The sequence below is a fragment of the Hippopotamus amphibius genome, chromosome 4 (genome assembly GCF_030028045.1).
Source record: "Hippopotamus amphibius kiboko isolate mHipAmp2 chromosome 4, mHipAmp2.hap2, whole genome shotgun sequence".
In the NCBI taxonomy this organism is placed as follows: Eukaryota; Metazoa; Chordata; class Mammalia; order Artiodactyla; family Hippopotamidae; genus Hippopotamus; species Hippopotamus amphibius.
In genome coordinates, this window is record NC_080189.1 from 133,528,537 (window position 1) to 133,553,541 (window position 25,005).

Consider the following 25,005-nt stretch of genomic DNA (forward strand, 5'->3'; position numbering starts at 1 on the left):
TATTTTTGTGTATGGTGTTAGGAAGTGTTCTAATTTCATTCTTTGACATGTTGCTGTCCAATTTTCCCAGCACCACTTATTGAAGAGGCTGTCTTTTTTCCATTGTATATTCGTGCCTCCTTTGTCAAAGATAAGGTGCCCATATGTGTTTGGGCTTACTTCTGAGTTCTCTATTCTATTCCATTGATCTTCCTTTCTATTTTTGTGCCAGTACCATACTGTCTTGATCACTATGGCCTTGTAGTATAGTTTGAAGTCAGGAAGCCTGATTCCTCCAACTCCATGTTTCCTTCTCAAGATTGCTTTGGCTATTTGGGGTCTTTTGCGTTTCCATACAAATCGCAAGATTTCTTGCTCTAGTTCTGTGAAAAATGCCATTGGAAATTTGATGGGGATTGCATTGAATCTGTAAATTGCTTTGGGTAGTACAGTCATTTTCACGATGTTGATTCTTCCAATCCAGGAACATGGTATGTCCCTCCATCTGTTTGTGTCGTCTTTGATTTCTTTCATCAATGTCTTAAAGTTTTCTGCATACAGATCTTTTGCCTCCTTAGGCAGGTTTATTCCTAGGTATTTTATTCTTTTTGTTGCAATGGTGAAGGGGAGAGTTCCCTTAATTTCTCTTTCTGCCCTTCCGTTGTTAGTGTATAGGAATGCAAGAGATTTCTGTGCATTAATTTTGTATCCTGCTACTTTACTAAACTCATCAATTAGTGCTAGCAGTTTTCTGGTAGAGTCTTTAGGGTTTTCTATATATAATATTATGTCATCTGCAAAGAGTGACAGTTTTACTTCTTCTTTTCCAATTTGGATTCCTTTTATTTCATTTTCTTCTCTGACTGCTGTGGCTAAAACTTCCAAAACTATGTTGAATAATAATGGTGAGAGTGGACACCCTTGTCTTGTTCCTGTTCTTAGAGGGAATTCTTCCAGTTTTTCCCCATTGAGAACGATGTTGGCTTTTGGTTTCTCATATATGGCTTTTATTATGTTGAGGTAATTTCCTTCTATGCCCATTTTCTGGAGAGCTTTTATCATAAATGGATGTTGAACTTTGTCAAAAGCTTTTTCTGCATCTATTGAGATGATCATATGGTTTTTATCCTTCAATTTGTTGATATGATGTATCACGTTGATTGATTTGCGTATATTGAAGAATCCTTGCATCCCAGGGATAAACCCCACTTGATCCTGGTGTATGATTTTTTTAATGTGCTGTTGGATTCTGTTAGCTAGTATTTTGTTGAGGATTTTTGCCTCTATATTCATCAGTGATATTGGTCTGTAGTTTTCTTTTTTTGTGACATCTTTGCCTGGTTTTGGTGTCAGGGTTATGGTAGCCTTGTAGAATGAGTTTGGGAGTGTTCCACCTTCTGCAATAGAAAATGTTAATAAAATTGATGAACTCCTACTAAGAAAAAAAGAGAAAGCTCAGATTAACAGTACAGTATTAAAAGGAGACATTACTAGAGATCCAAGAAATATTAAAGGATAAGAAAATACTATGAACACCTTTTTGTTAATACATTTGACAGCTTGTATGAAATGGACAAATTCCTTACCAAACTGACACACAAAAAAGTAAAAATCTTGAATAGTATTATACCTTTTAAAGGCATTGAATCCATACTTAGAAATCTTCCTATCTCTAATAATATTCTTCACCTGAACTAGGTCTTAGGTCTATGATGTAAAACTTCACTGTGGCTGACAAGATTTAGACTCACTCCCCTTCCATATAGTTTCCTTCAGATTGGTTTCCATTTATTTACTTTTCATCCCTTTTTTTGAAGTCGAGGGGTCCAAATAATTATATCATATTTTCTTTCTGCCAACTTCTGAACCCTGTGAGAAGCAGACATAAGTCAGATTGGAATAAAAATGTCAACCTCATTTGTGGGGAAACTGGGTAAAAGAGCATCCTCAGATATAACTCTAGTCATCCTACCCCTTCAGATTGGACTGACCTAACTTGCCCTTTTGAGTTTGCCATGTGGATGAGAGGGGAAAGTATGTGAGTTTGGGCAAGCAGGTTGTAAGAGAGAGTGACAGAGTGGTGACATATGTGGTCAGTCTTTCACCCTCTCTCACCAGAAAGATAAGGCACAGAGTGAGACAGACAGAGAATGGTGTTTTGTCCCCTGTACATCTGTCAACCTGGGTAGAGCCCTACTCTTATTATCCTCTTTTTCTAAGAAGTCAGACCTACCCTGTTCATATGAAACCTCCAGCTCCACTGCCAACGTACTTCTGGTTCCTCATGTCATCTGGACCCCCTGCTCTATTTTGAATAAGTTTTTATAACTTTGGTCTTACACCCAGAATTCTTCCCTCTCCTCCCCTGAAATTTAAACCTGGCTTTCGTGCAGTGCTTTTTTTTTTTTGGTCTCAAGACAAAAACTGTCTTGAGAGAAAGTTTTGAATTTGTCTAACTCTAGGTTTTAAAGGGAAGTTGATGTATTCTTTACTCTCTGCCGTCAATTCAGGGATCGGGGTGCCCTTAGTTCCTTCTCTTCTCTTAAGCTACCATCTCCCTTTCTCAGTCTTGTTATTGATTGACTTCCCAGAGGGACATCGCTGTAACTTCCTCAGCCATGTCATCATCAGACTCGAAACTGTCTTCTCCATAATCTGTTTCTCCTAATTTGTGTTTTGGATTTCTGGTACTCAGAACTCACTATTTAACTTGCGCAGTTCTGTCAGTCAGAATCATTTCAAGATCTCAAATGCCAAAAGCCCCTCTGTTTTCTTTTCTCCTCTTCTCTGGCTAGTTATTTTCTTTCCAACTCTTAAATTCAGATATTTCTTCATTTATATACTGTCTCTTCACCTCTCTTTCCTTCCCCCTCTCTATCATAACAGATGGCCTTGGCATTGATTTTAACTCCCTCAACTTCATGTCCTTCCACACAATTTTTATCTGTATCCATCCTTTTTTCCACTTCTAACCATAAAGAAAAGTTTCTGCTTTTACACGGCTGATTCTACCAGACTTCTAGTTCCCATTTTCTCTTGACTTTGTTCTGTTATCATTCTTTCTTTATTAATCTTTCTTCCTTCCCGTCTTCCTTTTACTATCATTAAAAATGAAAACAAACAAAACAACAACTCTTGTTAAAGATTCAGCTTTATTTTCAAACTGTGCCAGCCCTCTTAGACTAGTTAATTCCATTTCTTCTCTTTCTTTAATCCCCTAATTACTGGAAGTTTTTGTTCTCTTTTATTGCTGTCCTGAAATTTCTTTCGAAGGTCACCAGTGACTGTTAAGTTATTCTTAGTCCTCTTTCTGCCCTGAAAAGATAGGACAGGGCTCTCCCTCCTTTGGCTCTTCTTCCTTGAATTCATTGGTGGATATCAAATTTTTTGTGGAAAGCCTGCTTCTCAAATAAATAAACCTTTTAAGAGATAGGCGGACTGTTCTGTTGACTTGCTATAACAAGACAGACCACATGGATGATTCTTGAAGGGGTGGAAATGAGTTTAGGGTTTTTATAGGTTGATTACAGGTTGGGCTTTCAAGTTCTAGGTAAGATGTCAGAAGTTAGGCAAGTCTTTGATTGGTGGTTTTCTTAACGTAATGGTCGATGTACACAGTGCATGGTTGTGATTGAAAAGAAAGGTCTGTGGAGGCCGAGGACGCCGCATTTGTGACCATCTGACTGGATGGCGGTAACTGTTCCAACCCTCAGTCTTGAATAGCTGATGGGGTGGTTATTCAGGTTCTCATTATCAAGCACATCTTCAGTGAATTTTCAACTTTTTAATTCCATTGCAGTTGCCCTGGTTTCTTCTTATCTTGACTATTGCAGTAACAAAACAGGTCTCACTGCCCTTTGAATCTTCTCAGAGTTACTCTAAAACCAGAGCCATTTTTCTAGAATACAAATTCGAATGAGTTTTCTATTGAAAACCCTTGATGGGTCATTTTAGATATAAAATAAAACCCCATGTACTGAATGTAGTGTTCAACCCCTTTTACAATAGGACCTTGAGCCCACGTTCCAATCCTTCTCTGTCTGCTGATCTGCGGGTCCCCTGCTCCCTCCCTCCCTCCTGCTTTTCCTCCCTCACTCCCTCCCCCACCTACTTTTCTCTTCCTCACCTCCAAACCATGCTCTGGTTGTAGAAGTGTTTTGACTTATCTGATCTCATACTCTGTATTGTGGCCACTATGTCTAAAGCAAAGTAGTTTTTATTTCTTCTTGGAATATTATTTGTTTCCACACCTTGTCTTTATCTGATTGTTAAAAGTCCTATCTCTTTTAAAAGTGTATTTAGGGGCTTCCTAGGTGGCACAGTGGTTAAGAATCCGCCTGCCAATGCACGGGACACGGGTTCGAGCCCTGCTCCAGGAAGATCCCACATGCTGCAGAGCAACTAAGCCTGTGCACCACAACTATTGAGCCTGCGCTTTAGAGCCTGTGAGCCACAACTATTGAGCTCATGTGCCGCAACTACTGAAGCCCATGCACCTAGAGCCTATGCTCTGCAACAAGAAAAGCCACGACAACGAGGAGCCCCCACTCGCCACAGCTAGAGAAAGCCCGCATGCAGCAACAAAGACCCAACACAGCCAGTAAATAAATAAATAAATTTATTTTTTTAAAAAAGTGTATTTAAATGTCAGCTTTACAGAGTATGTTACTTTGCTGGGACTACATAGCAAAATAACTATAGACCAGGTGACTTCAACAACAAAAATTTGTTTGCTCAGTCTTGAAAACTAGGCATCCGAGATCAAGGTGTCTGCAGGCTTGCTTTCCTCTGAGGCTTCTCTCCTTAGCTTGCAGATGTCTGTCTTCTTGCAGTGTCCTCACATGGTCTTTCCCCTGGTGTGTCTCTGTGTGTCCTAACTTCCTCTTCCTATCGGACACCAGTCAGATTGGATTCGGGCCCACCCTAAAGGCCTCATTTTAACTTAATCACCTCTTAAAGGGCCTTATCTCCAAATACAGTCACATCCTGAGGTGATTAGGGGATTAGGGCTTCAACACATGAATTTGAGGGGTTGGAAGACACAGTTCAATCATAACACAGAGCCGTCACACATTTGCACTGTAGTAAGTAACCCTCCCCGAAATCCAATAGCACTTTGTACCACTTGTGGCACTATTGTACCTGCCTTGATGAGGAGTTGCTCATGTTTGTCTGTCTCTGGTGGTTTGTGGGTTTCCTGAGGACAGGAACCATCACTTGTTCAACTTCATCCCTCCCTGCTCTCCATGAAATAGTAGTGAGTAGGGCTTGATTGTTGGCTACATTTTAAATGATTCAGTGTAAATCAGGCTTAATGGTATATTTTCCAGTATTTTTAGGAGATTGACATAAACATATAGGAAGGGAATGTGTTAGACCTCCTATTTTAGAAGTCTTTGAGCATAGCTTGGGATTTTTATCTTAGGTTCTTAAATTATACATAAGTGATGTCAGTTTTATAGAATTAAATATAACTCTTTTATGGTCTTTAAGGTATAATCATCTGATTGGCTTCTGTGAGCTACCTATCAATTCTTTCCATTTCATTCCTTCCATTACATTTGTTTTCAGATAAAGATGAATTCCATGTCTCAACCAAGACTGAAAATGTGAAGTTTAGAAGACATTTGCTACGTCAAGTCGCCTCATGTAAGTCTGCTTACATGTCTCGGCACCAGCTTAGGACTGATTTAAAATGTAAAGGGTTAAGTTCACCACCTTTGACGCCTTCTCAATGCTTAGATTGCTCAGATTCTCTTACAGCCCCCATGTATGTTGAATCACTGGTCTTGGAAAATAGTGGAAAGATGATTGCTTACTAAATTTCATGTGCTTATTAAAAATGTAATGTGTAAAATGAAGGTATTATTTTTAAAAATGAGAGTAGCACCTCAAAATCATCCTTTATTTTGTATCAAGTCTAGGCAACAAGTCCCAACTGTGGGCCAAACTTCATGTTTCTACAATGATTTCCATTGTAGCAGATACTGTGTTTTTCAGTTTCTTCTTTGCATGGCTTTTCTAAATATGTTCTTGATGATTAATGGGAGATATTTAACAATTAACCATCACTGGAACCTTCAATGTTTAGCTGTTTATTCAAAAACCTAGCTTCGAAAGGTCATCTTAACCAATCCCAACTATTATAATTATCTCCTAATGGTCTTCTGCCTTCATTCTGTCTTCCATCCTGTTTTTGTTGTGCAACAGATCTGCATATAGAACCACTCCCATAATTTGAAAACCCTTTAATGGGTCCCCACTCACTGCTGATAGAATCCATGCCTTTGCTTGGCATTCAAAGCCCTCTACCAAGCTCCTAAAAATATCCCACCTCAGCCACCCGAGCTCTCTCCTGTTCTCTGAATTCTCATTGTTGTCTGTGCCTCTGCATCTCGACTTGGACTGTTTTTCTTGGTGTTTCTCTGCGACGTCCTCTGCTCCTCCCTTCCTGGTTCCTCTGCCGTTTGAAATCTAGCGCAAGCCCTCAAGGCTCAGGTCAGGTCCAGACTCCTCCGTGAAGCTTTCCCTGACCACCCCAGCTAGAAGCACGAGCTCTCCCTCTCCCTGCTGACTTCAGCCAGGATTTTCCCCTGCAGCTTTAGTGTGTGTTGATGTCTGTCTTACCTCCCACCCGAGGTGGTGCAGACCAGAAAGTCAGACCTCTGTCTCACTTATTTTTCTCTCGCACAGCATTCGGCATAGCCTTTAATTGTGCTCGGTAAATATTTGTTTAACAAATTAGGAATGTGCCTGGAATTTTCTCCCATCCTCCCCTACGTCTTTCATCCTTGCAGACACACATGGTCCACATTCATGGCAGTCGTTCACTCTCGTTGTGCCCCCGGCAGACCTCTGCGCTGCCATCTTGTCCTAGGAAAACACTGGCTTGGTGTAATTAACAAGACACAGTCAGTTCTCAGCCTCAGAAATAAACTGTATTCCCAAAGTTCACGTCTAATCCCGTTGTTTGGAATGCAGAAAGCATTTTTCCACAAAAACAATGTTATAAATAGTTGTTAGGATTCTCAACCAGCCCTCCCAAGACTGTTTAACCCAGAAGTACTGGTGGAGCCTCCGTGTAGCACACTATTTTGTAGAGAACCTCTAACTCTGAGTATGGAAGCACATCTCTCATGTCCTAGAAGCAGAGAACCGTAACCTTTGGGGCATCTTGATCAGTAGGGGGGTCTGAGCTGGGGCTCTGGCAGTGGCCCCCATGTTGGATATGCTCATGCCAGTAGCTTTTTGGTTTTCAGTATTTGCATAGGAGACATTTACCTGTAGGTCACTGATACTCTCATGTTTTCTGAATTGAGGGCAAGGGGACACTTCTCATCCTCCCCACAATAGATTAGGATGGTGAACAGGGCTTCAGCTGTCCTATCACATGGGTGGGTCATTTTTAAGTCAGGTATTGACAGATTAGGAGCTGTTTAACTATACACCCTGCCCCTTTCAGCTGTTCTATGAACTTATGGGAATTGAATATATAAACATGGAAAATACTTCCCTCTATAGGAAAAACACATTTATAGGCATCAACCCTATATTTGACATGGCGTCAGTTTTTGTGGACAAGTGATTATCATTCCTACATGGGCTTAGTGATGCTTGCCATGAAAAACACACCCGTGTGTGTAAACAGTCCTGCAAGTTGACACTTTCTGTTGTCAGGCTGTAAGAAAAACACTGCATAAAATTTAAAGAATTTAATGTGTTCAGTCATCTTAGAAGCTTGGAGCACAGGAGCTAGTGTCTACCTTACGTTTAATACTGTCCTGGATGCTGGGGGCTGACGAATGGGGACCAAAGATAATATGAAAAGTGTGATTTTCCCTCCAGGAGCCTGAATACAGTGAGGAAAGTATGAAAGGAACATTCGCAGTGCAAACAATGTGTTATGAATTGCCGTAAAAGACTCCAGGAAGCTAACGAGTGTTCTTAGGATGGTCAGGATGGTAATAACATGATTCACCATGGTTATGAAGATAGTGGTGGAGTTTTAGTTACCTTAGAGCAATGGCAAAGGTTTAAGTAAAGAGCTAGGAGAGAAAATGATATTCCAGGTTAATAGCATGAATAGAGGACCAGGGGTACAAATAAACAAACAAGCAGCATTGCTGGCTGGAACAGAAGGTTTAGTTTATGTCAGTGAAATACTAGGTGGGAAAATGGCACGAGTTGGTTCTACCCTGGCCGTGAATAAGAGTCACCCATAGATACTCTAATAAATACAAGTCCCTGGATCTTACCCCAGAACTAATAATAAATAGAATTTCTGAGGCATGAGACGTAAGCCTGTTTATCTTTTAAAGCTCCCCCAGTGGTTGAGAACCACTGAGTTAGAAGGAGGGGCTGAATGTAGGAGAGCTGTGAATGCCTTTCTGAAGAGTTGGACCTCTGTCCCTCAAGCAGTGGGAGGCCCTCAGGGGCTTCTGAGATGGGCAACATGAGCGAAAGGGTGTTTGCCAAGATAAATGATTCGTCAACTGCCTGTGAGCAGGAGACAAATAAGAACCAGCTTGAATTCGAGCCGTGGTGGTGGGAAAAAAGAGAAGGTCACCGGTCTGCGTGTGCTTGGATGTGTGGGAGTTGGTGATGTCAGCCTTGACCTTGGCGTGATTTCTCTTATAAACCAATTATACCACTTCACCCTCATTAGTTTGATCTCTTTTCTCTTACAACCTGGCAACTTAAACAGTCATTTCCACCAGTTTGCATTTAATGGAAGGAGACCATTGTCTACGCATGTCCACGTCTAACTCATAATCGTAAGTGAAGTTATGTGTATGAGGAATACGACCTTTCGTGTAATCATAACAGTGTTTAATAACCACCCGCATAAGCAGTAACACAACCCCAGTTCTGCAGGATTGTGCCAGCAGCCGGAGTCACGTAGACGATAGTTACTGGCACTTAATTCTCTAGCATTGAGTTGAAATTTGAAGAAACAGTATAAATTATGCTATGCATTTTCATATTTTTAAGCAATAAATTTGATAATTGCTTCATTTTTCCGGTAGCAGGCTCATGTCTGCCTCCTGACAACAGCAGCTGTCCCTCCCCTGAGTTTATGCTACTCTCATGTGCACCTCTGCAGCCCCTCACCTCCCATCCGGGCCCATCCCCGACCCCACCCTCATCCAGGGGAGCCAGCAGAGAGGAGACTAAAGGAGTCAGAATTTAAGTTCTCTGATGACACTGACACGCTGGGTGACCCTGGGGCTCACACGCCTGGCCGATGTGGAAAGTGAAGGCTGCCAGGGTATCCACACTCAGAAGTCTCAAACCACCCCATAGTCAGACATATTTCCCATCTCTTTGATGTGTGTTAAACAATTTATGTTGGGCAACAGCGAGCCACGTTTATTAGATGGCAGAGAATAAATTCAGGATGTGATGTTTTGATGCGACCTATACCCTTTAAAAAAGGATTCAACGTCACGGATTTTTTAGGAAGAACCACTCTCTTGGCTCTTCTGTAACAGTATATACATGACAGCAGTTTCTGCTGTGGTCTTCTTTGCCTGTGACAATTAACGTATTGTTGTGTTATCAATGTCTTCACATCTCTTGACTTACTTTTTAATAATGACTTAGGTTTTCACTAACCATCCACATGTTTAACCAGACAGTGGATGGTCTGCTTAGGTTTGAGGGAGCCTGTAGGAGACAGGGAAGAGAGGAAAACTAAAATTTGTTGAGTACCCACTCTGTGCCATGTGTTTACATGCCCTTTATGATCTTAACTCCATTTTATAGCCAAGGAACTTGGGCTTTACGGAGGTTTAAAAAACGTACCTGATGTCAACGGTCTAGTCAGCAATAGAACTGGGTTTTAATCCCAGGTCTGGCCATTGAACTGTTTAAGCAGCCTGATCCTGCAAGTCTGTGTGACTTTTACTTGTTGGGAAACATCAGTGAACTTGGAATTGGGGGGGGGGCGGGGGCGGGGGGCGGGTAGGTTTGAGCATAAGCTTTCCCTGCCTCACTGACAGCCGTGAACAGCATATGTAATGCTCTCAGCTGCAGCTTCCGCATCTGCCCTGTGGGAATGAAACCTGCTTTACTGACCATTTGGGATGGTTGTGAGAATAGTAAGCTAGTGAATTGCAGTATGACTTAACATGTGTGAAAACTCTTGAAAGATGGAGAGATTTTTAATTTAAGCAAAAAACAGACAAAACCCTCAAAACATTAAATGAAATGACTTAGATAGATTTTGTGGTACTTCACGTCTTAACACTGCTCTACAAACTTTCCAAAATAATACTGTCAGTTTTATAAGTCCCCAGCGCCATGGTGTGCCAAACTGCATCACTGAATTAAATACCTCAGTGCAACAGAGGGAGTCCTGGCGACACCAGGTACCTCCTGTCACTTAGCAGAGGCGATCATTAGTGTCTGTACCATGTCAACAGGTCTGAACTCCAGTAGATACTGAAGAAATGTTTGTAGCCAGTGAGGACTCAGAAAATTCTAAGGCTGCTCAATAGTCATAGACTTACTGGGCTAGAGTTAACGTTAACATTCTCAGAATGATTCTTCATGTTTTTGAAGTTTTTAACAAGCCTGAGTAGTAAAGTCACATTTTGTAGAAGTGCTTTCACAAAACTGCTGTCCAAAAGTGTTCCTAGGTTTCTGGGCAACTTTCATAGGTTACAGGACAGTGAATACTGACAAGACAGCTCTGAGCTGTTGTCATCCACTTACACTTCTTTCATGTATACAGAGAAGAGATAAGAAATGCAGGAAGCTCATTAAGTTATAAGGACAAAGTTACGAATGAAGTGGCGTTGAGCCTGAGAAGTACCAAGGTCATATCCTAGGTTTACCCCGAACCTTTACTCCATTAAAGCCCCAAGTCTCTCCCAAAAAACAAATGCCTTCGGAAGACCAGCTGAGAACATGAAAGAATAGTATTAGAATAGCATTCACATACGGATCCAGAAGAATGCACCTGTTCAGTCTTGAACCCAGGTGTGTGTAGGGCTCTTCCTTATCTGCCACACTCAGCCCATCCCAAGAGGGGTCCCTGGTCCTGAGGTGCTGACTCTCACCTGACTTCTAGTGCCAGCACTACGCCTGCTTCCTAGACCTGGTGGATGGACGCCTCCAGGAAAGGAAAGGAGACATAGGAAGCAGAGGAAACATACAAAGCAGAGACTATAGCCCAATTTGGTTCATAATTGTGGACCACGTTTGACTTGCACAGTGTTCGTTTTAAACATGAATTCGTTATTAACTAGTATTATTCTAACTAGTTCCTAATTGAATTCGCTAATTTAATTTAAAAATCTGGATTTCTGGGTTCTCTTGAAAAGTGTAAGATGTGGCAGCTTTAGTTGTACTGTTGCAGGTGGCTATCAGCCGTGAGAGCTGGTGAGAAGCTGCCTCTATGAGATGGGAGCCTGTGCTTTCCAGTTCTCACAGCCCTACCCTGGCTGTTGGTTTCTTTTAAGTGGAATGAAGAGGAAAGTTAAATGTTGTTTATACTGCCATTTGTATTAAAATTAGAAACAACAAGTTGATAGGATAGCGTATTTCAGTATAAGTGAGAGACTGTGTTATTCTCCTCTGGCTGTTGTGACCATGTACCATAAACTGGGTGGCTTCAAATAACTGAAGTTTATTCTCTCACTGTTTTGGAGGTTGGAAATCTGGACTCTAGGTGTTGGCAGGGCCCTGCTCCCTCAGAGTCCCTAGGGGAGAATCTGTCTTGCCTCTTCCAGCTTCTGGGAGCCCCTCGCGTTCCTGTTGGTGGCAGCATCACTCCAACGCCGCCCCCATCTTCTCATAGCTGTCTTCCCCCTGTCCAGATTTTCTCCTTATGAGGACAGGAGTCACTATGTATTAGGGCCTCCCCTAATCCAGGAAAACCTCATTTTGACTGAGTCACGTCTACAAAGACCCTGTTTCCAAATACGGTTACATTCACAGATGCCTGGGCTTAGGACTTCAAGGTAGCATTTGGGGGGACGCAGTTCAACCCTGAACTGATGGCGTATCTCTTGGTGGAGTGCAGAGTAATAGTTTAAGGGCAGAGGTCCTTGGAACAGGGTGCCTGGATTCATATGTACGACTTGTTTGCTCTATAATCTTGGACCAGCCACTTACCCCTCTCAGTGCCTCCACGCCCTCATCTGTCAAATGAGGATGAAAGCACCCGCCTCATAGGGTTGAAGTGAGGACAAAGTGAGTTAATATGTGGAAAGCACTGGGAACAGTGCATGGCACATACTAAGTTTCAATAAACTGAACCATTATCATCTTCATTGTTATTCACTCTTACACAGTTTCTGTGCATATAAGGAGTTTCCGTGTCAAAAAGCCTTATGAAACAAACCATGGACAAAGTAGAAATAATAGATAGAAATGCTGCATGAAAAAAATTAAACCAATAAAAAAGTGAGTGAGAGAGACTGGAATTTTAATGAGATTTACTTTTTCATGCAAATGAAATAAATGTAATACATTAAAAATGTTTAGCCTCCTCACTCTATTGGATTACCTGCCCTGCCTCTGGAAGCACTTGAAACTGATAAAGACCCAGGCAGGAACTTCAGACGCAGAGGCTTAGACGATGACCCTTGGGCTGGCGAGCACAGTGGCCCAGAGATAGTCTTGGGGAGGTTAGTTCAGTGAGGGCATCCAAGGAACATATGACTTCTAAGCGTCCCCACCTGCCTCCTTGGAAGCATGTTGTTACTGTCTGCCTCCTTCCCAGAAACCTTTGCGTTGAAATTATCCTGGTCTCCAGTCTCTGGGTCAGAGATTGAGGCTGAATAATTCTTTACTTTTAAACTCTACTTTTCTTCCAAAGGCCACAAATATTTTGAGATGTATTATTTCATTTTTCCACATAGCACATAAGACAGCCATACAACGCAAGTCTGATTAAAAACTGAGAGCCCCAGTAGACGTTTAAAGAGACAAGACTTTTTGAAGTCCCCGAAGGAAAACTGTTCTGTAGGTTAGGGGCTGTTGGGTATGTAGTACTGCAGAATGTATATGTGCCCTGAAAACATGAGAATACTCAGATAAAATCAAAGTATCTTGTCTCAATGGTGAAAGGGACATATGGGTGTGATATTTATGATTTGTGATTTTATTTTAATAAAAGAATTTAGGCTGTTTAATTTTTGGCAAAGAAGTGGCATTGTGTCATTCAAGTATTAGTAATTTGGAACATTTCAATTCAGTGATGAATTCATCAGGACTCCTTCGGTTGCAAATGCAAGAAAGCCAGCTCAAGCCAGCTTATGAAAATCAAAGGAACTTAATTGTTTATATAACTAGGGTTTCCAGAGATGCATCTGGCTTCAGGCATGGTTGCAGCCAGGGACTCGGATGATCTCATCTGGACGTTCTTTCAGCTCTGCCTGTTTCTTTCTTTGTCATTCTCCAGACAGCATGTGATCAGGAAGATGACCACCAGCAGCTTGAGCCTGTCATCTTCCCAGTTTAGCATCCCAACAGAAAGAGAACTGGTGGGGCCAGACACCTTGCTGCCTGCCTTAGAGAAGAAGCAAATCAACTTTCCTTGACCCTCTGTGTGATGAATAATCACTGAGGCCCAATGCTGCAGTAGAGGGGCGTAGCCCAGAGACTGAAAGCCCCCTGGGGTCTCGTGGACTGAGAGAGGCTTTCTCCAAAGGAATTCAAAGAAGGGCAAAGGGAGTGTGTGCTCAGCTGACCAAAAGTGTAGCCTCAGACCGTTACAAATGGTGTGTGAAATCATGTAGAGACTGTAAGTTCTGATTTTAAGATAGCAAATAGAGAACTTTCTGCCTTCTCCTATTACAGAATCCATCCCAGACGAAGGACATAAGGAAAAAAAAAGAAATCCAGCTCTATCCTTGATAAAAAGTAGATGACATCAGTAACTCTAATCCACAAATATGAACACAGAAAGTATATGATCCTGTGACTTAATCTAGGACGGTGAAAACCTAAGCTCCCACAGAGGAGAATAACATGACAGGAAGCAGTTTTGCCTTGTGGAACCTAAGGAGGTGCTGTGATTAGAGTTATGAGGTTGGGCTGGAGGAGGGAAAGCATCGGGTTAGAAGCAGATGACCAGTTGAAAGTCTGTAAAAGGACCAGATGGACACTTGGGTCCTTGTCTCACGCCAGCCAGATAACCACCTTCCCCACACCCAGATGTTGGGAGGTTTATTGTCTGGAAATGTTGAAACTTCAGAGAATCTAGCCTCAGGGACATGTGAGCAGTGGCGGGTGGGTTTTGTAAACATTTGCCCTGCTCTTAGAGTACCAGGAACCAAACATCTAAGTCCCCATTCAGTGCTGGAGGATTCTCTAGAGAACCTGACCAGTCCCAGAGAAACTCCCTATAGGGTTTCCCCACAGGGAAAGCCAGCTTGCTCCCCAGTTGGTCTTCAGTGAAGCTCACCTTCAACAAGCTCAGCCCACAGACAGAGCTGCCATCTTGCTTCACTAATAATTTACGCTTAAGTTGGGAGAGTCAGCCAAGGATCAACAGATATTTGGGGATGCCTCCCATCTGAAAGCAGAGATGAAGTAAACAGAAATAAAGAGCTCTGAGGAGACAAAAGTAGAGACAGCAGTTGGAAACTTAAGAACAAACTATAATTTCTGTCTCTGAAAATGTGAGAAGATTTTGCATAGAAAATAGAGTCTTTCTTACAAAGGAGAATTGAAGGAAAGGAAAATTAAAGAACAAGAAGTAACTCACAAAAATTGGAAATATGGTGCCTGAAATAAATTCATTAGAAGGATTGAAAGATAAATTTGAGGAAGAAATAATTAGAGACACAATCCAGAAGGTTCAGTCACTCACTAACACAAGAGAAAATGGGAGAGAATCATCAAAGAAATAATACAGGAGACTTTCCTAGAACAGAAAGAAAAGATAAATGGTGACATTTCCAGAGAAGAAAAATTATCACATACAAAGTGTTTTGGATACGAACAAACAAGGGACTTCTCAACATCAATACTGATATAGAGACATAAACTGTAAAATATTCTCTTAAGGGATCCTTTTTATCATTAAAAAAACATGTCTTCTTTTCCCTGAGAGTTACTGTCAAATATCTCTAGTTTCCTTAGCACATTTAAAATATTCCACTTACAAATTTTCCGTTATTGGAACTTATTTAAGTGTTTTATACAATCTGAGGTCCACCTGCAAATTTGTGTTTCAGAGATGTAGGATATTTTATGGTGCTTATTCTGGTTTGTTATTTTTTGAGTCACTAATTCACTCAATAGATAATTGAGTGATCTTTTCTCAAGGCACTGAAGAGTTGATATTTCTTGGTTTTATGTGATAGTCCAACATCTGGTCCAGAGTTTTGTAGTCCGTGATAATAAATATGGCTGATTTAGAAACTCTCTGATGATACTAGGGCATGTGGTAGCAGGACCTGCAAAATATCTGCCATTTCTTTTTGTGTCCCAACATAATCATGATTTTTGGTTTGTTTGTTTGTTTTGGCTATGCTGCATGGCTTGCGAGATCTTAGTTCCCTGACCAGGGATTGAACCTGGACCCTGGCAGTGAAGGCAGTGAGTCCTAACCACTGGACCTGCAGGGAACTCCCAACAACGTATTGTGATTTGAGGGGACAAAGTTTGGGTCCTACTTTTTAAAAGTGTTTGGCTGTTATTTTCATACATGTATAAAACTGTATTAACTGTGAGTAACAAAGTATCAGTGTAGAATATTAGTTTTTGTCTTATCTTTTATCAATGAAGGAGACAGAGTCCTGAGTGCTATTTTCTTCCAGAAATTAGAGGCATCAAAAGTTGAAATTTAGCAGACATATTTTTCAAATTTTAATTATTTGAAAAAATAATATTCTTGGGATACGATGAATATTATTGTTGACTATGTAACTAATAAAATGTGTTATTATAGTATTTTTAGATGAAAAATCTTCTCCAAATAGCATTTCAGTTTTTAAAACATCCTAAATTTTAGTTTGTAAATGTTACAAAAGAATCGAAATTTTGAAGTGCGGCTCCCTCCTCTTTTTGGATTAGTTTCTAAAGCCTAATGAAATGGAAGGCAAATGTCTTTTCCCACTTAAAAATGATTATATTTATTCCTTAATGTACTATAATGAGAGCAAAGTAATATAGAAAAATCAAGAAATGAAAAAATGCCAGGATTCTTCTTGCCAATATAACTTTTTAGAATTGTGCTGAGTTGCTTTTGCTGTAAAACCCAGACCCACTAGCCTATTATGGATTCTCCAGGTAACTACATTTTGGAGAGGACTTTTGTAGTTCTTTTTGGCTCAGCGAGGTTGAGAATTTTAAATTAGAATTACAGAACTGGCAGACCTCCTCTTATTCATTTTACAAATGAAGGAACTGAAGTCGAGAGAAATCATGATTGATCCAGGGTCACACAGTTAATAGCGAGGGTCGGAGGAGAAGCATGGCCTCCTGGCAGACAGTTCAGTGATCTTTGTCAAAGACTCTGGGTTTATTCTTACCACCATCACATTACGTGCGGTGTCCATAATTTATTGCATTAGGCCCAAGTTGCAAATTACAAGTTTGTGTTTAATTTTCTGAAGCTGAGGGAACATTTCGAATTAGGAATACTCACAGTGGCCCCCAAAAATGGAATGGCAAGAAGCATTTGGAAAAACTCTCGCCTGGGGTAGAAGATGTCCCTGATCAGACTCTGGCCCTGCTCTCTAGAAGGAACCCCATTGTTCATTATTCTGGATGGTTCTGGAAGGTTCTTCTGGAAGGTTCTTCTTTGCCCATCTTCCTCCAAGGTCACACTTAGGTGGATGTTGGGGAATACGCCCTCCTTGGAGGCTGTGTAACCTTTGTTTCCTACTTTTTGATCGTGCAGTTTTGGTGGCTTGAGCCTTGTTTTAGGAATCAGCCAGAGGCTTAGAGGCAAGGCTTGGACGGGGGCGGGGTGGGGGGTGGGGTGGGAGGAGGGAGTTGGCAATGTTATTCTCTTAGAAACTTAGTTGGCTTCTGATCTACCTTCTTGTACTTGACTGCAGTTGCCAGACAGAGGGACTGCATACCCCATCTGGCAGAGATAGTCTCAGTTTACATCTCTCATGCTTGTTAGGTAATAATGCCCTCTTTCACTCTGAGAACTATCCCGGGTTGGACAGTAAATTGCACACGGTCACTCCAGCCAAAAAAGCACGCCAGAAAGTCCCACGCCTCATTTATTCCTTTGCTTCATTTCTGCTATTCCCCCCTCTCTCAGCTTACAGGGGCCCTTGGGTTGCCATTGAAATAGGTTTCGTGGGAAGGTCACCCGCTCAGTCTGATCGGCAGCAAGGCTCACTTCCCTCTGTTCACCTGAGAACACCTAACAGGCCATCTTTGCTCAACGCCTTTTTCCAGTCTCCTTTCTTACTGTGTGAAATCCAGAAGCAGTCAGATTTTCTAACCCTGGGAGCCTCCAGATTTCTGGATTCTCTGCTCCTTTTCAGTTCTGCTCTCAAACCTGTCAGTTCTTGCCTGTGCAGATTTCTTTCTTGTAAATTCTCAATAAATGCAGCAACTAATAGTGTTATTCTGATATTCTGTTTTCCATCTCTTTTTCCTTATAGCTATAGGCTTAGACACTTGTTCTGCCTTTGAAGCTATCTCAGGAGTTTTCCAAAGTTGAGGTCTAATTTATATAGAGTAAACACACAGCTTTTGGGTCAGTGAATTTTGATGATTGTATACACCCATGTAAACTGCCACCGAGAATAAGATATAGAACATTTCCATTATCCCAGATGGAGGCTGCTTTCCAGTATTTTCCCTGATTTGCTCCCTTGGAGGCACCCACTTTTGACTTCTGTCACCATGGATTCCTTTTCACAAGCTATGTATATATATATATATATTTTTAAAGCTCTTTATTGGAGTAAAATTGCTTTACACAAGCAATAGTTGTGTTAAAAGTTTTGTGACTCTTTGACATGACTATCTTTCTCTCCTTTACTCAGTTTCTGCCTTTCCTGCTGCTGGGCCGTGAAGCATTTGTCTTCTATTTTAGGTTTTTTTGTTTGGTCTGCACCCCACTTAAAGATAGCATTTTTTATGTTACTTGGGGAACGCTAGGTGCTATAGCAACTGGACTACAAAAAATAATAATAACTTCAACCTAATTAAAGCGTATTTATTGCTAACGAGCTGTACACTGAAGGTGTTCTTGATCAGTAGGTGATTGTCTATAACCTGGGCCTTTGAGTCCTCCAGCAGCTGGGGAAGGAGCAGAAACCCACCTCACCCGCTTCAGGAAAGCCTCAGCCTGATATGTGACATTTAGCCCCTTCCATTGACGTTCTTTTGGGGGAAACTATGCACAAGACCACATCTGGTGCAAGGGGGAGGGTTGGAAACGTGGATTCCATCTTGGTACCACTTCTCAGTGACAGCGCCACACCATGGGGGGGAAACAGAGTTTGGAAGATGTTAATTGTCTACAGGGTTAATGTCACAGCTTTTCTTTTCTTTTAATAACATAATACCATATTGCTTTTCTTTTCTGTCTTCATGTTACTTCCTTTTCTGTTTTGTGTATTCTTTTATGCTTTTCAAATAGATGTTTTAGTATTGGAAAATTTTTAAAAATAGTATCTCTATCTCTATGGTAGAAATGTTCAAAGCAAAAGCAGTTTATTTTCCTTAGATTATTCTCATGAAAGTAAAATTATCTCTGACCATTAGCAGATATCATTTAACTCTTACAAGATAAAGATCCATGATATCGTGACTTCTAATCATTGTTGTACCAGAGATCCCAGCCAGCAGAGTAAAATGGGGGAGAAACCCTCCCCCCAAAAAAGTACATAGGAATGGAAAGAAAGGAAAAAACACTGTCACTCTTGGCAAATGATATAATTGTCTATGTAGAAATTTTCCAGAACTCCGCAGCTAAATTCTTAGCATCACCTAGAGAGATGAGCAAGGTTTTTGGACAAAAAGTCAGTGTAGAAAAGCCAATTACATGTCTGTGGGCCAGCAACGGCAAAAACAAAACAGAGGATGTAATTTTTTTTTTAAATGTTTTATTTTGAAATAATTAACATCCTACATAGCCATGGTATATCTTCTCAAACTAAGAAATTAACATTGATGCAATACTATTAACTGAACTGTGCCTTTTTTTCCGATTCCCCAGCTTTCCTACTGATGTCCTTTTTCTGTTTCAGGGTCAAACCCAGGCAGCTGTTATCTCTTTAGTCTACTCCAATTTGCAGCAATTTCTTGATTTTTTCTTTCTGGGACCTGACACTTTGAAGAGTAGTGGTCAGGTCTTTTGTAGAATGGACCTCAATTTGGGTTTGTCTGATGTTTTCTCATGATTATGTCATATCCTATCCCATGACATTACTAGCGATGTTAACCTTCATCACTTGGTGTCACCAGGTTTCTCCACAGTGGAGTTACTATAGAAAATGCAATTTAAAAAATATGCAATTTACGGTAGAAGCACAATGTAAACAGCATTTGCATAAATCTAGAAAATAATGTCTATAACCTTTATCAAGAATGTTAACAATTTTTATTGAAAGACATTAACTACAATCCAATTAAATGGAGAGAAACACTGTATTAATGGAGTGGAAAACTTAATATCGCAAAGATGCTAATTCTCTCAATGCACCTAGAATCAAATTCCTAACAGATTTGGGGTTTTTAACATTACTGCTACTAGTAGTAGTATTACTCATCTTCATTGTTGTTATTTTGGTGATACTTAACATTATAATTCTGAACTTACATGGTAGAGGAGTGGTCCAAGAATTATAGAGACAAAGTGAAAACAAAGTGTCTTTCCTGCCTTATATCGTGACTTAATATAAAATTATAATAAGCCAGTGTGTTGTATAAAGACATACAAATTACCCAATGGAAAGAATAGAGAATTCAGAAACAGATCCATCTATATATGGAACCTAGATTTATAACAAAACTGGTACTCGTAAACCAGTGGGGAAGGGACGGGTAGATTTTCCAATGTATCAGGTTGGGATAAAAGATTGCTTATATGAAAGAGCATAATATTGGATTCCTATATCATATCACACACAAAATGGGAAATGGTGAAATTATCAGTTATAAATTAATAATTATAATTAAATTTAATTATAAAATTAGAAGCAGAAAACTCAGGAAAGAACAGTTGGAGGAAAAACCAAAACTACCAAAGGCATGAAAACAAAATTGGAAGGAGTGCAAGGGAAAAGAGATGATACAGAAAAAGACTGAGGTCATAGAGATTAGAGATGCGAGAAGAGAGCCAAGTCAGACATACATTTGGAAGATGATGTAAGGCCTCTGGTTTAAAATACCAGTGTTTACAGTATGCCAGAACTGCATTGTTTGTTAACTTTTCTCATCCTTATGAGTTATGTGCCAGAAATCAATAAGCGACCTATAAATTATTTTAATGATCTATCTGCCAACAACTCAATTACTCAATCATTTGTGGAAAGCAAAGAATTGCAAACCATCTGACTTCGAAAGGGATTTATTATCACTTTCTCAGTTTGGGGAAGTTTATCAAACAGGCTTAACTAAGATTTATCAAATGACTGTTATATTTATTACTCTTTTACTTGGAGGCACCTTGTTTAACCCAATATACTTAGGAAGTGTTATTTAGAAACATTATTAATTTTAATATATATTTACCAACATACAATGAGTTTTTAGAGGAATTTTTTGTTGTAACATATGTCTGAAATATATTTTTATCAACACCTTGCAGCTATAATGTACATCATTCAATGTAGGGAAAATGGTTGCCATTTAACCTAATTGACAAAGCTTAGTCGTCAGTTTTAAACTTATCTTCCAAGTCAGACTTCCTTCTGTCAGTAAAAATCCAACTTGATTTTTCAGCTCAAATAAATATGTTAATGTATGTCTCCATGACAACCATCACACAGCTGAATTCTAATTCTAATATAGACAAATAGATAAGGCACAGAGCCTTACCACGTGTTGCCTGGATACGGTGATACAGCTGCCTTCAACATTGCTTTGCTTTGCACTCACTAAAGTCTTCCAGAGTTGAGTTGTATCTTTTACAATAATGAAGGTATTGGAAGGTAAGGTCCTTAAGTAAAAACACCCTCGCTACTGCCTCATGCTGCTGTGTACCTGGATTTGTAATATACTAACATGGGCCTACATACTCCATTTCTTAATAGAATATGTATGTTCTTATATGTATGGGGAGAGAACAAGTCCTTATTGTACTGCTTTGATTAAAGGAGGATTTACAGGTTTGGCTTCCTGGAGGGTTTTTGTATTCCAGGGCAATGCACTAGCCAGGATTAGTGAGTGGTATGCATTTCTTTTGTAAAGTGGGAAAAGAGTGACTGTGAGGGAGGGGAAGAGAGAATGAGAAAGAGGCTGGCATGGTACCTTAGCTTCAGGTGCATTCCAGGAAAGATCCCTAATAGGAAGGATGGAGGTTGGGCATCTGGAATTTGAGTGCCTTTAAACGGTCTGTGCCGACATGTCTCCCAGTCTTCATACAGCTCCACGTGTGCCTCGGTTTATAGACTGCTGATACAGAAGACAGGCAGAGCAGGTCCATCATACATATAATTGCAGATACAACAAGACCCCAAAAAATGAAATAAAGCCAATATTTAGAGAGTAAGCTGTTCTGAAATAGAAGACAACTAGAATCTGTGTAGTAAAGGGGTGCCTGGTAAAGTTGCTGTACCTCAGAGGTAAAGAAAGATTCCTTTGGGGGAACCAGGCAAATAGGTTGAGTTGTTTATAAAGGGGGAAATTATGTTGGCCTCAGGTTTCATTCAATGCAAGAAAATGGAATTTACTTAAAAGATTTTGAAGAAAAGAATAGGTAGCTTAGAGATTTTTGTATCTGTCTAAATGATCCTTCAAGTATAAGTCAACAGGCAAATAGTTTTGAAATTTAAAAAGTTTTCAGAAATGATTCCTTTGGGCCTTTATTGAGGCAGTGATAGAATACAGGTTTTTTTAAACCTGGCTCTGCAGGGTAAATATGTACTTAGAGCTGCCAGAACAGGATCTGGCAGGACTTTGCTTTTCCTTGTCCGAGTACTGGAAGATTTTTATCATTCCTCATAGGCTTTGACAGACAGACTCTGGGTCCTGATAATACTACCTATGAAATAACATCTATTTCTCAGCCCTTTTCTGAGAATTAGGAAAGAATCATGGCTTTTCAACAATCTCATCATTGATGAAAAGGACCTGAGACAAGATGTCTGAGAAAATCAGCCACATAAATATATTACACTTGTTTGCATACAGATTTGACTATTAAACACGAGGATGAGGCAATAAGTGTGCATGATACCAATCTCCAAAGGTTAGTTCATGATGCAGTAGAATCTTGGGCATGGACTTTACTGACACTATGAATGCTGTTATCAAAAACAAATTTTTTTTCTAAAAAACATTGCTTTCTTTCTAGGCAGAGTAAGTCAAATCTGTAAAAGACCTTGTACCTTGTATGCTTGAATTTGAAAATCTCTGAATATGTTTGAGTTGGTGAGAAAAGTAAAATATAACACGCTTGTCCCTTTGGAACAAAAGTACATAGTTTATGAGGTGAAGTAAGAACTAAGTATCCTTATTCCTTTTTGAGAAGTATTATATTTTTTTCCAGTTGTCGAGAGGTTTGGTCTCTAAACTGGGTTTCCTACTGCCTGTACTCTGGTATTTCGATTCTTGCCTTCTGTGGTTGTCAGCCGCAGATGAGAAAAATGCAAGTCTGTAATAAGTTTATCTGTAAGAGAGTGAACAGTGCTCTTTGCCACTAGTACTGCAGCCAGCCAGGGTGTTGGACATTCAGGCCATGAATTGAGTTCTTCAGTTTGACTGCCCAGAGGATGCCAGCTCATATTCACAGAGCATGTGGACCTGCCAAGTAGAGGATGAAGCTTTATTATTTTTGCTTCCCTCAGAAGAAAAAAAGGTTAGTACAGCAACTTCTTGAGTACAAAGTGCCTATGAAGGAAATAAAAATCAATTCCAAAATGTATGGACATGTAGAAAAGAACAAAAAAAAACTGGAGTCATCTTTAGCCCAAGATCAGCAATGAAAAGAAATAGTCAAAGGCGTTTTGTTTCTTACATATGTAAGTATATCTGATGAAGGATGAATGAGTATTTGATTTGACCAAGTTACGTTTACCCAAATATGCTACGAGGATGAGTCAGAAAATAGCCACACTCTGGCTGTAGAATTTATAGAAGTTTTAATATAAACGGAGTGCAGATAATTTTTAACTCAACCTCGTATATTTCTTGGTCTTGCTATGAGCAACTCCTTGAATAAGATTTCTTCTGAAAGTGTAGAAACAGCTGACCAAAGAATTGTTACTGTGCCTAAGGGTCCATCCCTCACCAATGACTAAGTGGAAGAATTTAGAGCTTATTTTTCTACCATAAATAAAATAGAAAAAAGCCAGAAGCAAGAGAGGAAGAGTACAAACTGGTCAATGATATTAATAAAGAAGAGGAGAAAGAGGAAGAGAGGCAGATGAGAGGGAGAATGGAAGAGAAGATGGTCAAACCAAAAGGGCCTCAGGCTCAGGGTGTTCCTAGTATTGAGGGGGCACAAAAAATCAAGGAAATCACAGAAACAAAAAAGTAATGAAATGCTTTAAGTGAATTAAAAAATAACAGTTACCGATGAAAGGAAGTTGGTTCACCAGTGACCACCAATGCAGAAATCCATTCTGAAGGATACCAAGGAAAAGGATCGTGGTAGTATCAACCTTGATGAGATGAAAGGTAGGCTTCAGGAAGAGGACACACTTGATCAAGCAGGGTATAGAAAGAAAGTTAAGGCAAAGCATATGGAGGAAAATGGAAGCCCAACGAGAAGCCAGCAAGAGGGAAGCAGAGGCCAAAGATGGAGGGAGGGAGGGATGGTGCCTTTTAGGGCTGGATGTGGTGTGTGGTGAAGGATTTGATCCCTTCCCTCCCAGATCCTGATAAATACAGATGCCTGAAGGTCAGACAGTGAAGATGGAAAATGAAATTAGAGTTGCTAGGAAGAAGCGGAGAATGAGGAAGAGGACAGCAGTGAGGTGACAGGAGTGAAACAAGTTGCAAGAGGAAGAAGGCCCTGTGGGAAACCTACAAACAAGACTTCAGATACAGGCATGTCTTCAAGCAGAGGACAAAGAGCTTGCGTTGTATCTGCTCAGAAGTTGAAGCTCCCTGCTTCTTGCTCTACCCTTGAAACCCTTGGTTATGATTATGTGGGCCAAAAGTCAAAAAAGAGTTGGATTTGGAACAGTGAGGTACCAAGAGTCCCATCCTTACAGGATCAGTACAACTCCAGATAGAAGTGGTCATATGTTTAACCCCCTTCTTGCCCCATCACAGAATGTACTTAAAGCAAATGGATTAAAGAAATTTCCTGATCCCATTTCCAGCATGTATGCTCTTGGATTATATCCATTCCTTCATTTTACTGCCAAGTTGTGGAGTCCTTGTGCCGTTTTCAGAAATTCTTACTATGTAGAAAATACTATGCTTGTTCTTTTGTTTGTTTATTAAGCAAAATTGCTCAGAATTTTGATGTATTTAATATTTCCAAAAAGAGCGTGTATGATGGAACAACTGTAATAAATAATGAGTATTTTTGAATTGAGATGATCAATATGCTTATTTCCCATTTTTAATAAAAGTACAACATCTAAGAATAAAAGTAACAAAAGACATGCAAAAATCTCTACAGTGGAAGCAATAAAACTACTGAGAAAAGTTGAAGAAGACTTGAGTAAATGAAGAGAGGTGACATGTTCATGGATTGGAAGACTCAATTAAATGACAGTTTTCCCCAAATCAACCTATAGGTTATCATAATCATAATCCTACAGGGTTGGTTTGTTCTTTTTTTTGTAAAATTGACAAGCTGATTCTAAAAGTTACATGGAAATGTAAAAGACTGAGAATATCCAAAACAGTCTCAAAATCATAGCTGAAGGAGTTGACTTCATAAGCTGACCATAAAGCTACAGTAACCAAGACAGC

At 40.1% G+C, this 25,005-nt stretch overlaps 1 protein-coding gene across 22 annotated transcripts in view; it reads left to right on the top strand.

The window, feature by feature from the left end:
- Positions 1–25,005, top strand: part of ZNF438 (zinc finger protein 438) — a 174,001-nt gene that overhangs the window by 87,865 nt on the left and 61,131 nt on the right. For 18 of the 22 annotated variants that reach the window (XM_057732900.1, XM_057732902.1, XM_057732914.1 and 15 more), the window contains one exon: positions 5,551–5,628. The exons of 2 other annotated variants lie outside the window; for them this stretch is intronic. Coding sequence is in view for 6 of the 20 variants with exons in the window: in XM_057732914.1 (XP_057588897.1) it covers positions 5,627–5,628 (2 nt within the window). In the remaining 14 variants the exon portion in view is untranslated. Of the gene's footprint in view, positions 1–4,504; positions 4,580–5,550; positions 5,629–25,005 lie in introns of those variants that run through there. 2 more of the 22 variants (XM_057732916.1, XM_057732911.1) reach the window with 2 other exon arrangements.